Source organism: Dasypus novemcinctus, chromosome 25 (genome assembly GCF_030445035.2).
Source record: "Dasypus novemcinctus isolate mDasNov1 chromosome 25, mDasNov1.1.hap2, whole genome shotgun sequence".
In the NCBI taxonomy this organism is placed as follows: Eukaryota; Metazoa; Chordata; class Mammalia; order Cingulata; family Dasypodidae; genus Dasypus; species Dasypus novemcinctus.
In genome coordinates, this window is record NC_080697.1 from 62,656,034 (window position 1) to 62,671,846 (window position 15,813).

At 43.5% G+C, this 15,813-nt stretch overlaps 1 protein-coding gene across 1 annotated transcript in view; it reads right to left on the reverse strand.

Annotated features, from left to right (window-relative positions):
• Positions 1–2,132: 2,132 nt before the first annotated feature.
• The window catches only part of ELP3 (elongator acetyltransferase complex subunit 3), an 81,295-nt gene continuing 67,614 nt past the window's right edge, over positions 2,133–15,813 (reverse strand). Inside the window, exon 15 of the mRNA XM_004463147.3 lies at positions 2,133–3,402. Within this exon, the coding sequence (XP_004463204.1) occupies positions 3,326–3,402 (77 nt within the window). The 3' untranslated portion in view covers positions 2,133–3,325. The remainder of the gene's footprint in view (positions 3,403–15,813) is intronic.

Here is a 15,813-nt window from a genome sequence, read left to right on the forward strand (position 1 = left end):
CTGCTTTCTTGCCTCCAATGGTTTCTGATGAGACGTTGGCACTTAATAAAATTGGAATTCCCTTGTTCAGAATAAATAGCTTTTTCTTGCAGCTTCAGAACTCTCCTTGTCCTTTGCCTTCCACAGTTTGAGCATTATGTGATGGGGCATGTTCTTCTTCAATTTTTTCATTTTTGGTGTTCTCTGGGCTTCTTGGGTGTGCATACTCACATCTTTTACTAAGTTTTGGATTTTTTTTGGTCATTATTTCTTTGAATATTCCTTCTGACCTTTATCGCCTCTTCTTCTGGGACCCCTGTGATGTGTATAATAGTACACACACCTGTGTCTCAGAGGTCTCATTTTATCTTCATTTTTTAGTATTTCTCTTTTCTTTCTCCTCCCCAGCCTGACTCATTTCAATCCTCTTGTCTTTGAGGCCACTGCTTTTTTTCTTCTGTGAGTGCCAGTCTGCTGTTGGAACTCTCCTGGGGATTTTCCATTTCATTTTTTGTGGTATTTAAGTTCAGTAGTTCTGCTTGGTTCCTTTTAAAAATCTCTGCCTCTTTATTGAGATTCTCCTATTATGCATTTATTTGCTTGCTATCCTTTAGCTCTATTTTCCTTTTTCTCCATGAGAATATTGTTTTCCTACATTGTTAGTTCTTTCTGTTTTTCCTTCATCTCCTTGAGCATATTGAAGATAGTTTATAAAAGTCTATGGTAGGTCCACGATCTGCTCCTTTGATGTTTTCTAGTTTCATACTCTTCCTTTAGATGGGCCATCATTTCCTGTTTCTGTCCTGTAATCTTTTGTCACATAGTGTACGTTTAAAAATATTAAATTATCTCTTGGTTTTACTCCCTTAGATGTCTGTTTTTGATTTTGTAACCAGCCAGTGATATGAGGTTTTCTTGAGTTTCAGGAGCGAACAAAACTGAACAATCTAATAAACACCTTTCTCTGCCTTTGCAAATCCTGTGTTGGCTGGTGCTCTCCGCCCAAGGCGAACGCACAGTGCAGTCCTCTGGCTCTTCAGCGCCTACCTCTTCCCTGGGCTGTGCGTGTAAGTGGCTGCAGGAGTTCCCGTTTACAGGAGTTTAAACGACCTCTCTACTTCGCAGGAACTAGAGCCCCGGCTCCTGGTTGTTCCACTGCTGGACTTAGAGCAGGTGAGCCTCTCCCCAGGCTGCCTGCGGCAGTAGTTTCCTCTGGTGCCTTCTTTGTCCCGAGCTGCTTTTGCCTGCAGGACAAATTCTGGGATTTGGGGCGGGTGGAGGTGTGCAGGTCTGCAGAAAGGAGTGTCCCAGGAGTCATTCCCAGCCTGAACAATGCCAGGGACCACAAAGTGGACCCTGGCTGGCTCGAGGGCATGAGGGAGTCGCCAGGAAGGCTGCCGGCAGCTGCGCTTTCTTGCCCTGCCGGCCGGGTTCAGCCTTCAGCTGTCCTGCACAGCCCCAGGAAGCCCAGTGTGTCGTCGCCTCTGCAGCCTTTGCCGGGTGGGTTGGAACGACAGCCGCCTCAGAACCCAGTCGGCAACACCCAAAAGAGCTACTCAAACCTAGCGTTAAGTGCCTGGCCTTGGTCTCTCCCAATCCCTGGACCTTGGGGAACTGGATTTTGGCTCCAGCGTCAGCAAGCTCTGCCCGGGGCCCAGCCCACTGCTGCCTGCCTAGTGTGGTGTGTGCCCTGGTACCCACTGCCAGAGGGCAACGGACTGGTCTTTACTGAAATCTTCCAGCCTGTCCTCCTGCTCTTTCCTGGATGCTAGCAGTGTTCTACTGGACTCAGGAACTTCAAAACAGTCGACTCAGACAGCTCCTGCCTGTTTAATATTGTTAAGGTGGGGGACTGACTCCTGGAGACTCGCACTCTGCCATCTTTCCACAGTGCTGAAGAGTTTTATTTTTCACAGGGAATAAAAGCATAATTGAGAACTAAATTCTTTATACCTATGGGAAGCCTTTATAGTTCCTCATCAAGCCCATAAGGAAGCCATTTCCATTTACTTTGCAGCAGTGTAATGAAATGGCAAACAGAGCACCCAGGAGGAAATAAACAGTGTCATAGATTGGAAACCCAATCCTGTCATTTGATGGTGAATGTCACTGCATTTATAGGGAGTGGGAAAAAAACACACAACTCTCCTTGGTATGCTGAAGACTGAACATTTATTTTCAAATCTTTTTAGGGGAATCAATTCCATTTAATACACCTTTGTAAAATGCCACAGAAGCAAAGGGGCACAGGGTTAAGCCATGCTCTTAAGAACTGACCCTCTCTAGGCTGCGTGTCCTTAGCAGGTTACTGGGAAATTTCAAAGAGGCAGTTCTAAAAAATGAAACTTTGAAAACGACATATTTTTCCTATTTTTAGATTTGGGTCTGTTTCTCATTTTTAAAAAATTCACATGATTTGAATTCTTACATTTCTCTATTGAAAATAAACCAAACTCCGTATTAAAGGATTAAAATTCAGGGAACAGCTTCTGTGAAAGCCAATCTTGACGAAGAGCCACACAGCCTCAGACACTTGCTCAGGGCACAGAGAAGGGAAACTGCTGCTTTTGGCAACATACCTGTGGCTGCCTACACTGTTTTGCAATTGCTGAGATTGTGGGAAGTAAAAGCAATAAAAAAAAAATGAAATAAAGGGTCTGTAATGGCTAGTCCTAATGGCAGACACCTGAAGGGGCAAGGGCTGGGGAAGCTGCAATCAAGCTCAAAACAGACTCACGACTTTAATTCCTCTTTGTCCATCACACTGCTGTTTCAAAACAGCAGCACAGTAACCAGAATTATTTCCATTTACAAAAAAGCCCACATTCTTAACTTTTTCTCAAATGCATATGTAGTTAAAGGCTAGAGATCAAAGTCTACAGTTATCTTAAGTTTCAACTAGACTTTACGACCTTACAGTACATACGTACCTTATTCCTAAGTATGCTCCTCAAATGACAATACCCAGCTTTATTTCATCAATTATGGTGTACAAATTAGTTAAGTTGCTTTTGTTGCTGTGTCTGAGTCAAAAGTTACCTGCAGGCAGGTCTCAGGAAGATTTTTAGAAACTGAGTAAATAATTTAAGCTTCAAAAACCGAAGTGACTTCTTGAGAACATGCAAGAGGGAAACCCAGAGTCCTAGCAGCCTGATGGGCTTTGTCGGCAGATGTCCCGCCGTTTCCATTTTCCAGTCTCTGCATCTGCAGCCTGAGGGTGAAGCACTGCAGGGGACAGCCGTAGGTTCTGTCGCTTTGCTCAGCCTCTAGCCTGAGTACTCAAGAAATCGTGACTCTCAATTTTCTGCCAGGGAAGACAATGCATAAAGGTGGAATGATGTGGCCATTATTTTAGCATCTTTACCATATATGGACCTTGTAACCTATAGCCAATCTTTCTGTAATAATTCCTGGTGCCAACTCCTAAAAAGAAGCAGGAAAAAAAAGTAAAAGGTAAGAAAAGAGCTGTCTAATAAGCATAACTTGAGTAAGACTTAAAAGTGAGCAAAGTCTTCCCTAACAGTTTCCCACCACTCTCATTCACAGATCAGATACCATTTCATATAAAATCTAATTTTAATAGGTTTGGAACGTTCTTATTACTTTGAATTCAAGCTGCATTAAAATACAGAAATTGCCACCTAAGGGAAATACATTGCTTTTCTTGATTTCTAACAAATTCAAGATACTCAACATACATATTTACAGACAATAAAACATGCATGCTTATGTAGTTCAGAGGCTGTGTACTGGCATCAGGCCAACACATGAGGTGGTACAGGTGAATTAGAGCTGGATTTCCTTTGTGAGATGCCTACATGCAAAATGAGGCCAAATGTTACCACTGTTTCCCAGAAGGTTGAAAGAGAGAAGAGATGTGGGCAAATCGTATCTTCACACAGCTGCCAGGAGCAAAGCTCTTCTGCACTAAGACAGAACCTGACCGTGCTCGCTCACTGTGACAGTGCAAAGGCATCATCCCTCACTGTGGTAGTGGGAGGCTCCGACGGGCCCCAGAAGAGACCATTTCCTCAGAGCTAATCCACTGCTGTGCGTGTGGCCTAGTTGGTGGAACCCTGATTCGATTCCTTCAGTATGGGGTGAGGCAGGTGGATCTTACTCCTCTTACCAGAGTCCTTTATAAACAGGATAAGTTCAGAGGGAGCTGCAGAGACAAAATGGGAACAGAGAGAAACCCAAGGAAGCTGAGAGCAGGCTGCAGACAGGGCAGCTGGATGCGGAGGCAATGGAGCCTGGAAGCCGCCCTGAGCCCTGCCACGTGGCAGAGAAGTCCAGGATCGCCCACACCTGGCCTTCAGGGAGACGCATCGCCTGGTGCCTTGACTTGGAAACTTTCTCAACCTCAGGACTGTCAGCTTGTAAGTTAATAAATCCCCATTTTTGGTATATTGTTTTTGGCAGCTTTTAGGAAACTAAAATAGATTTTGGTACAAGGAGAGTTGGGGTGCTGTGGCTGCAAATACCAAAAGTGCTAAAAAGACTTAATTGGCTAAGGGGTAGAGTTGGTAAGAACTGTGAGATGCTTGAGAGAGCAGGACTCAATTGAAGAGACAGCTGGTAGAAATATGGATGATAAGGACACTTCTGATGAGGCCTTAGACAGAAACGAGGACTGTGCTAGAGCCAAATGGAAGAAAGGCGACCCGTGTTTTAAAGTATCAGAGAACTTGGCAAAAAATCCCGTGGCTAAAGGTGCAGCAGCTGGCACCCCACCCTAGGGTCTAGTGGCTGCAGAGGTCCTCCTCCCCAAGCAGGGGAGAGGGAGGGACAGCCTACGGCATCTTCAGATTTTGGCCAGCAAACTTGGTCTGCTGCACAGGAGGCCAGCTTCCAGGTCAGCTGTGGCTGCGACACTGTTTGCACCAAGAGCTGCCAGCAGCTAAAGATAATGCGCTTCTCAGACACCCCCTATGGCCCAGGCTGAGGAGGCAGAGGGAGGGCAGGTGCGCTGGCCAAGGGAGGAGAGCCTCTGAGGAAGTGTGCTTGTGAGCCCTGGCCAGCCTGAGGACGTGGCTTCTGCACGGCCCAGCAGGGAGTTACACAAAATGCATCCTTCCAGAACCTGGGGTCTGAGCTGAGAGGTCTGCCAAAGAGCGCCACTGCTGGCAGACGAGAAAAGCCCACGAAAAGGGAAAAAAACAAGAGGCAGTCAGGTGCCTCTACTGGGCCCCTCTCCAAGGCCCTTGGAAACTGGCCTGTACCCCGTTACTGGGTCCTTAGCTCTGATCTGAGCAGTGAACAGGGGCAATTCTAAATATCTAGAAAAGGGGTTCTTAGCAAGGGGTCCGTGAGCTTGAATTGAAATTAAAAAAAAAACAACATTATTCTTGTGGGGATGTGATGGTGCATGTCGAAGGAAAAATAATACATGATCTACTTGACTGACACAGAAAAGGCATTTGACAAAATCCAGCATCCTTTCTTGAGAAAAACCCTTCAAAAGATAGGTATAGGAATTAATTTAACAAGGAGTGCAAAGGATCTGTATTCAGAAAACTACAAAACACTACTAAAAGAAGTCAAAAACCTAAACAAATGGAAGGACATTCTGTGCTCACAGATTGGAACCCATGAAGATGTCAATGCTACCTAAATTGATTTATAGATTCAATGCAATACCAATCAAAAATTCCAAAAGCCTACTTGACAGAAATAGGAATGTCAATTACCAAATTTATTTGGAAGGGAAAGGGGTCCCAAATAGCCAAAGTCATCCTAGAGAGTGAAGCTGGAGGGAATCACGCTTCCTGATCTTCAAGCGTATTATAAAGTGACGGGGGTCGAGCAGCATGCTACTGGCATACAGGCAGACATACTGATTAATGGAGTTGAATGGAGAATTCAGAAATAGACCCTCACCGCTATGGTAAACTGATTTTTGATAACCTACCAAGTCCACTTTTCTGGGACAGAACAGTCTCTTCAACAAATGGTGCTGGGAGAACTAGATGTCCATAACCAAAAGAATGAAAGAGGACCCCTAGCTCATGCTCCATATAAGAATCAACTAAAAATAGATCAAAGACCTAAACATAAAAAGCCAGGACCATAAAACTTTTGGAAGATAACATAGGGAAACATCCACAAGGTGGCAGTGTCTTAAACCTTACACCCAAAGCAGGAGCAACAAAAGGAAAAAGAGATAATGGGACTTCCTCAAAATTAAAGTGTTGTACCCCAAAGGACTTTGTGAAGAGGGTAAAAAGGCAGCTGACTTAATGGCAGAAAATATTTGGAAATCACACATCTGACGAGGGGTCTAATATCCATGATATATAAAGAGATCCTCAACAAAAGATAATGACCCAATTGAAAAATGGGCCTGAATAGATATTTTTCTAAAGAATACAAATGAGGAAGAAACACATGAAAAAAATGTTCAACATCAAAGGCTGTTAGGGAAATGCAAATCAAAACTACAATGAGATATCATTTCATACCTACTAGAATGGCCACTATTAACAAAACAGAAAACTGTAAATGTTGGAGAGGATGTGGAGAGAGAGGAATGCTCATGCACTGTTGATGGGAATGTAGAATGGCACAGCCACTGCGGACGTCTATTTGGTGGTTCCTAAGAAAGTTAAAAATAGATCTACCATGGGACCTGGCAATACCACTACTATATCCCCAGAAGAACTGAGAGCAGCGACACGAACAGACACTGCACACTGACGTTCACAGCAACATCATTCACAAGCTGCCAAAAGACGGAAACAGCCCCGGTGCCCATCAACTGACGAATGGATAAACACATTGTGTTACATGCACACGATGCAATATTAATCAGCTCTAAGAAGAAATGAAGTTGTGAAGCATATGACAATGTGGATGAACCTGGAGGACAATATGTTGAGTGGCGTGAGCCAGGCACAAAAGGACAAATATTGTATAATTTCTGTATTATGAAGTAAATATAATGAGCAAACTCATGGAGTTAATAGCTAGAATATAAGCAACCAGAGAACAGAATGTGAATAGAGAATGGAAAGCTGAGGTTTAATCTGTGCAGAACTGGTGAAAAGCTGTTCGGAAATGAACAGAAATGGTGAAAACACATCATAGGATTTATAATTAGTAGTGCTAATGTTTGAGTAGGTTTTTTTTGGTAGTAATGAAAATGCTCTAATATTGACTGAAGTGATGAACACACAGTTCTAAATTATACCAAATGCCGCTGATTGTGCACTTTAGGTAAATTATATGGTTTATGGAGAAAAATAATAATAGGGTGGGTTGGGGTAAAAATATACCAAATATAAGATATGGACTATAGTTTGTGGTAATACTTTGATGATGCGTTTTCGTAATTTATTAAAAATGTTTCACAACAATGCAAGGTATTTATGGTGGGGTGATGTATGGGAGGTCTGTATAATGGTTACATGTTTGTTTTATAAGTTTATAACTTTTACACTAAACTTATGGTTTATGTATGAATATACACTTCAATAAATTGTTTTTAAAATGAAAAACAAAACAAAACAAAACAAAAAACCCTAATGGTGTGTCCTAAGATAAAGTTCAAATTCCTTACCCTGAAATATAAAGCACCTTAAACCAAAACTCTGGTTTGCCACTTCAGCTTTTGTTCCTGCTGCAAATGAACGTACTACTTACAGTCTAGGATTACCAAATCACTCGTAATTCACTAATCCTCCGTGCTGGTTTATGCTGCTGGCCTTCTCAGAGGCCTGCAAGAGCAGGCCACTCCGTAAGGACATCCCCGTTTATCCTCTCCTCCTCAGCTGAGAGCTCACCACTACGAGACCTTCCGCACAGCTCCCCTTCCACAGGAGGCCACTGAATTCCTCCCTCCCTCCACACTAGCTGAGTGACTAAATCATAATTCTGTTTCTAGAAAACACACTCTTTGAAGTCAATGATTTCTATTAACAGGGCTAAATACAGGGTCTCACTTATAATGAACATACAATAAATGTCTGCAGATTTATAACTGTATTCAGTTATTTTTATGTTGTATATATACCAAGAAATGTCTCCTGGAGGGTGTCAGGGAAAAAAAAGAATTGGCTATACGTTAGGTGTTTGGCAGTGGGAATGACTTCGTGTAGAGGACGAAGGGTATGGCTTTTCAACCTGGTAATGGGTTTCCCACCTTGAGATCGAGAGGCAGCTGACTGGAACCATTATTTCCAGCCAATGAAAACTGCCCCCAAATTTTGCAGAAATATTTCTGGCCTTTTATATTGCTATTTTAATTTTTATAAAACAGTCTATTTTCTATGGACTTAAAAATTTTTGTGGACAATTTAAAACATAAAAGGAGGGATGAGAGTATAATGAACCTCCCTCCATAGAATCCATCCACCAGCCTCAACAGTTACCAACTCATGCCCCAAACTTCTCATGCGTCTAGCTTTCTACTCAAGTGAATCCACAACATACACTTAATGCTTCCTTTTGGTTCTGCTCAGGTCAGTCACTGGAGATACATTTAATTTTTTTAAAAAAAAGATTTATTTATTTAATTCCCTGCCCTCCCCCGGTTGTCTCTTCTCTGTGTCTATTTGCTGCTTCTTCTTTCTTTGTCCGCTTCTGTTTTCATCAGTGGCACGGGAAGTGTGGGCGGTGCCATTCCTGGGCAGGCTGCACTTTCTTTCGCGCTGGGCGGCTCTCCTTACGGGGTGCACTCCTTGCGCGTGGGGCTCCCCTACGCGGGGGACACCCCTGCGTGGCAGGGCACTCCTTGCGCGCATCAGCACTGCACATGGGCCAGTTCCACACGGGTCAAGGAGGCCCGGGGTTTGAACCGCAGACCTCCCATGTGGTAGGCGGACGCCCTAACCACTGGGCCAAGTCTGTTTCCCAATACATTTAATTTTGTTCTTTTATACTTCCTCTTTTAAAAAGCGATGATGGTCTAATTACCAGATTAAGGATGTGCACTTGAACGAAGTGCTGCACTTAAAAAAACGTGCAGTCTACATGGGCCCACCATTTACAGCTCCAGAGGTGAGACAGAGTCAGCTCCTTACATCTAACAATGGACTAGACAGCCCGAGGATAACCAGACATTTCAATGCTTGAGAGAGACTCGATTTCCTAACCAGCCCAGTTAAAAGAGCTGCTGTTCTCTTTGGATAGTTTTATGAGGGGTAATAAGTAAGCACTTCTCAGTAATGTTCAACTGAATATACCGATTTTCCTAATCTCAGGCTCTTTGGAACCTCAACTTTTGTCTTTATTTAGGAGATCGTTCTAGAAACTATTAACACCAACTCTGGGACGTACAAACTTCTAGTCTTGCTTTTAATAACATGTAGCAGCAGTAGATGGAGAGCCCACTTCTGGGTCCTTTGAGAAGCTGTAAGTATTCTTGGAAGGAAGCTTGACCTCAAGCTGGTCTACACTCCAACCTCTTTTCATTTAAGCCACGAGGAAAAAACATTTCCCCATTTGTATCTCATTGCACCTCTCTGTTTCTACAACCTGCAGAACAAGCATTACACTCGCACTGAGCCAGTTCTGAAGAGAAGGTGCCCACTTCCTGGGCTGGGTGAAGGCCGTGCCAGTGCTTGGCTCTCCTTCCCAGGCTTAGTAGGGCTTCCATAAAGTCCTCTGTCACAGGATCTTCCCTGTGTTAACCAGCCAAGAAACAGCACCTGGCCTCCAGAGCTGCCGTCAGCAGCCTCCTGGCCTGACGGCCACAGGCTGGCTCAGCGCTCAGCGTCACTGCCATCTTCCCGTGAGGGGCGGTTCACGCAGGCAGAACCGAGTTCCCCACCCCTTCTGCCTGCTTGTGACTCTGCCAAATCCTGCTTTGGGGAAAGAGCAGGAACTAAACTGCTCTATGCAGCAGTCCTCAGGGAGCCCTACAGTTAGAGCAAACGGTTTTTACCAGAGCATTAAGGCTGGGGAATGGGTGGGGGTAGTCCTCAGGCTTGCTTTGTCTTATCAGAATTTATCTACATCAAGAGGGCCTTTTTCCTACTATGTAAGCAAGACAAGTATTTTTATCTTCACCATTTACCAGCTGTAACAATGATGAAATGAGATAAGGTGAAAAAAGAACACTTTACAACAGTCTAGAGATTCTGAGATTTGGCTTTAGGGACCAATCAGTAACAAAATTTGACTTAAAATTTAAAGGAACCAGCCTCTGTATTGGCCATTGTGTTGCCTTATTGCTCTGCCCTTGCCCCTTGACACACACCTCTTTCGGGAGAAAATAAAACTTCTGTGAGTGCATTTATATATTAAATATAAATATGTTATTAAAATGGTGAGTGATGTTTCGGCTGAGGCTTCTTTAGAATGACTGCAGACCAGGGAAGAGTGGTAAACCCAAGGCGGAGGCTCTCTGCTCCTGGGTCGCGCCCGCACTGGAGCAGCAAGCCCCTCGGAAGAGCTGCTGCCTCCACGAACCCGACTGGAGGGGACCCGGCAACACCCCCACCTGGAGCAAATGCCCTCAAGGCCCTCAGTGGAGGAGACTCCTCTGCTTCATGGCTTACTCTTCCTCCCTTTGAAAGATACATACCATTTAGCTTAAGATCCAGTTTTGTGTACTCAAGTATTGAGGCAACAAAGGATATCAAACAAAAAGTACATGCCAATTGTATCAGTCATTTAATAAAAATGGAAAACAACAACAAAACCCCCCAAGCACAACCTCTGAAGGACACAGAGAGGGGGTGGGCAGAAGGAGCAGACGAGTCCGCCTGGTGCCTGCGCTGACTGAAAAGCAATATTCTGCTCGTCCAGGTTACTACAGGACTTTTCCTAAGGGGATAAATTCAACACCTCAGTAAAGCCTTACAACACTGAAAAGAAACACACTTTCCCTTTAAAAGAGAAAATCATTCTGGGGCAGGAAATGAACCTAAACTCTACCTAGCTTGTTATTCTATCATTTTCATTTCTTAAAAAAAAAAGGGGGGGGGGAGCAACTTTATAGTTGAATTACTATAAAGTATAAACATATGGAGGAAGACAACATTTTTGAGTATTTAAAATATGTGTTAGGCACTGTATGCTAGCTGCTTTGCATATACTAATTTATCTAAAACCTAACAAGATGGGAGCTAGCCTATGAGGAAAATGCGCTTTCAGAAAGGGTCAAAACTCAAGGTCGGCGGCGGACTTGGCCCCGTGGTTAGGGCGTCCGTCTACCACATGGAAGGTCCGCGGTTCAAACCCCGGGCCTCCTGACCTGTGTGGAGCTGGCCCATGTGCAGTGCTGATGCGTGCAAGGAGTGCCCTGCCACGCAGGGGTGTCCCCGCGTAGGGGAGCCCCATGCACAAGGAGTGCACCCAGTAAGGAGAGTCGCCCAGTGTGAAAGAAAGTGCAGCCTGCCCAGGAATGGTGCCACCCACACAGAGAGCTGACACAGCAAGATTACACAACAAAAAGAAACACAGATTCCTGTGCTGCTGACAACAACAGAAGCGGACAAAGAAGATGCAGCAAATAGACACAGAGAACAGACAACCGGGGTGGGGGAGAAGGGGAGAGAAAATAAATAAATCTTTAAAAAAACAAAACAAAAAACCAAAAAAACCAAAAAAACCCCTCAAGGTCGCACAGCTAAGAAATACATATATTTTCTTTATCTTTATTCTAAGAAGATGTAATTAAATGAGGTTCATCTGATTGCTGCTGACATCTGCAATAAATAAATGTTTACCTCTCAACTGTTTGACCTGTGGTTGAAACAGAAGTACTAGGAAATGGGCAAGAACTAACTTAGAACTCTTTCTTCACATGCAGCTATGTAGGATTATTATCACCTGGAATTTCAGTGGCCCCTTTTGCCAGAGCACTGTCAGTCTTTTTAGTACATTGCTTTATTTCAAGCTTTAATAACCTTAAATCACCTGAAGATCCTGTTAAAATACAGGTTCTGATTCATTTGGTCTGGGGAGGGGCCTGAGAACCTGCATTTCTAGTGAGCTAAGGGTGATACCTGTGCTGCTTGTCTTCAGACCATACTCTGAGTGTGGCCAGTGCCCTCATTCTCAACATCGTATGTAAGAGTAGGGTGGACACCCACTCCCAATATAACTGGTGTCCTTATAAAAAGAGAAGAGACACACACAGTGGGGAAATACCATGTGACTGACCGAGGCAGAGAGTGAATTCTGCAGCTATAGCTAAGGCTGCCAAGGACTGCTGACCAACCACCAGAAGCTAGAGAGAGGCGAGGGAGGGTTTTCCCTTAGGTTCAGAAGGAGCATGGCCCTGCCGACACTTTGATTTTGAATTTCTAGCCTCCACAAATGTGAGAAAATAAATTTTGAGGTTAAAAAAAAAAAAGAGCAACTTTAAGGTACGTTAAATATCTTCAGGTATTTGTGCAGAGAAGACATAGTATAAGGTTAGATCTCTGGAGGGAGACTGTGAATCCTCAGACCAAAATGGAAGATAAGAACGGCCAACAATCATACACCTAAAGCACCAGACAAAAGTCAGGTTTGCAAGAGGAAGAGCAGAATGCTGTCATGGAGGAGAGAAGCAGGCAAGGGTAGACGCAGACGCTCTGTGAGCCCAGCTGAACTCACTGAGGACGGCGTTGGGCGTGACTGCTGCCACGGCTGGCTACATGAGGATCTGACAGAGCGGATGGGAGAAGAACCCTTGAGTGCAGGCATGCACGAGGAGAGTCAGCCCCAAGAGAAGTCCAGATCAAGTTTCCTCTACAAAGGGGCTGGATGCCCATCAACCAAAAGGTAATGAAAATGCATCCTATCGCTACACTGGACAATATCCAAAGACGGCCACCATTAAATACTCTCCCATTGAGGGGCGGAATTTGCTTCTTCTGCCCTTTAAATCTAGGCTAGCCCAATGACTAACAGAATGTAGCAAACATTACACTGTGGTTGGGAATCTCTAAAATGTAATCCCTTCCCCTTTGAGTTGGGCTGGACTTCTTGACTCTCTTCTAACAGAGTACGGCAAAAAGTGATGGGCTGCCATTTCTGAGATTAGGACGCACGAAGACCAAGGCTTCCATCCTGGAGGGGTACTCTCTCTCTGATGGCTCCCACTGGAGAAAGCAAGCTGCCATGCGGTGAGTAGCCCTATGGAGACACCCATATGGCATGATGAGGAACTGTGGCCTGCAGTCCAAGAGCTTTGAGAACTGAAGTCTGCCAAAACCTGCATGAGTAAGCTCAGAAGTGGAATCTGGAATCTTGAGATGATTAGCCTATGAGCCAGAGGCACCCAGTTAAGTCACTCCCAGATTCCTAACCCATAGAAACTGAGATAATACATGCTTATTGCTTTTAACTACTGAGTTTCAGGGTAATTTGCTCTGGAACTTCTAAGTTCAGAACCTGCAAGGCCTGACAGCTCTTGCTTTCTTCCTCCTGGAACTTAGTTGTCATGCTATGAGAAGCCACATGAGGAAAGGCTGTGTGGAGAAGCACCAAGGTGCCCCTGCTGACAATCTCAACTGAGCACTGTGCTACCAGCCAGGATGGAGGCCCCGACAAGGGTCCTCGTCAGGCCATTCCAGCCGGCTTCTAGCCAAGTAAGCCACCCAGCTGAGGTCCTAGATATCATGGAGCAGGGATGACCCATCCCTGTTACACCTTACCAAATTTCTAACCATGAAACCATTGAGCTTAAATTGGTTGATGTTTTACGCCAGTAAGTTTTGGCTTAACTAAGCAAAACAATCACTAATTAGTAGGCTTAGCAGTAGGTTAACAGACCATGTAGGGTATAGATCTGGGGCTCCTGGGTTGGTATACCAAGCACCAGTGATTCATTCATAAATGGAGGACAGACTGGATAACTGGCTGCTTAGTGATGTGAAGGAGTGGGGTGCATAAAGAAACTTTATCCTGTAGCCACAACCTAAAATCCTAGCTCCACCAGCTACTGTCTTGGAAATGTGTGCTGTTGGTCAAAAAAGAAAACAGCTTAACCAATGTCTACTAAATAATAAGAAATTCCCTATGTATGTACTGTCAGAATTGGAAACCCTCAAACTCAAAGGCTCTATAAAATCAGTAGACAGAATGTATATATTGGTTGTTGGTAAGAAAGGCAGTACATGTATATATATATTTAGCATTATTTAGTAATCTCTGCTCACTCAAAGGGGAAGGATCTGCCCGATCCCTTACTCCAACAGAACTCAAATGAAAAGCTTTATCAAGTGGAATGAATTAAAGCTATGTCAAATATTTAGAGAAAAGAAGAACAGTATAAATCATATGAAAGTTGTACTGATAAAAATTGACCTAACAATCTGCAAAGCAGGTATCTTGACAGTTGGCAGAGAGCAGCAGTACAGGATAGACCATTTTTTGGAAAGGGCTTCTTTCCTCAGAAAAAGGCTGTGAAGTATTCAACTTTACAATAAAGGCAGTCCTTATCTCAAAGCTCCTTATCTCAGGAATGTTATTAGGAATCACATAGAAAACCCTATTCCTTCTTCCTAGGAAGCACACAACCATCATTCCCAATGTGGCTGGGAATGGGGCAAAGAAGTCTACAAATGTATGGTGTGTAGCACGGCTATTCTCTGAGTCTTTAATGTGCACATTCCTAAAGCACAAAACAGCTAGGCCGCATGGGCCTGGAAATAGCAACAACACTTGCCAAATGCTGTCCTCAAGTGTGTTAATAAGCTACAAACCAGTATCACTAGCTGCTACCTAGAAAACTTCACAAAAAGTTCATAGTTGCTGACAAGATCTCAATAATGGAATCACCCAGTGGCCTATTAAGGAATATTTGAAAAACATGCATTTATTAATATAGATATGATGCCCAGTGAGAAATGGGCCTAATGAACCTGGTATGCAATGTCCTACAAAACTGGTAGAAAATTCCCTCATTTACAAGTGCGTGAATGTCATGTCATTGAAAAAAGATTCCTGAAAGGAACTATGCAACAATGCCACCATAGCAGAGTTACAATATAGACACAAATCAGCAAACATGCAGCTAATTTGTCATTTAGCAAGTGGCATCAATGCTGGTCTGATTAAGAATGATGCTGAAATTAAAGTTCTTGTAGTAAAACAATAGTTTATATTGTATCTATAGTCTTCAAATAGAAGGATATTAATAATGATAACAAAAAAGACCTATTGGAACATATACCAAAAAAGAAACATGTATATAATTATTGGCATGTCAAAATGGAAGAAACAGAGAAATCTATAGAACTCAGACAATAAGCTTTTAATTAGGGGATTACTAGGGGAATAATTTATTTTAAAATTAAATTACATAAAGGGACGAAGGAGCCACTCTAAAAAAGAGCAAAGACTCTCTTCCCTTCCTTTCTGAAGTCCTTATTAATGTGGCTTCCTGTGTCCATTAGCAAACAGCCCAAAATGAGGGAAAGCTTTTCGATGCATTTTGGTAAGGATTATGAATCCATTATCAGACAGACTTAGTTACAAATGTACCTTCCCTTTCAACTAAAACAACCTCCTGAAACTGAGTACGTATAGTAGCCTGGGAAACAGGAAGATCTGTGGGCCCAGTATGTAAATCTCAGCCACTCACAGTTGAAACAAAACTAATTTTCTGCCTGTATATCATTAAGCAGTCATTCTGGGGAACATGACCATTAATTTCAGTCCTAGGAAGTCACACTGGTTTATCTACAGCATAGGTACCTTGGTTTTTTTGGCTAGTGGGGATTGTAGTTGTGGCTTTAGGTCATTTAATTCCCTTTTCCTCCTTCTTTGCCTTTTTAATAAGTTGAAAGGAAAGGACTACCCGTCTCTGACTGTAGCGCTTTCTGTCAGCAACCATTCCGACATTTCCCTCATTTCTCACCACCCCTGTGTGATCTATCAGCCTTGTACAATTCTTGG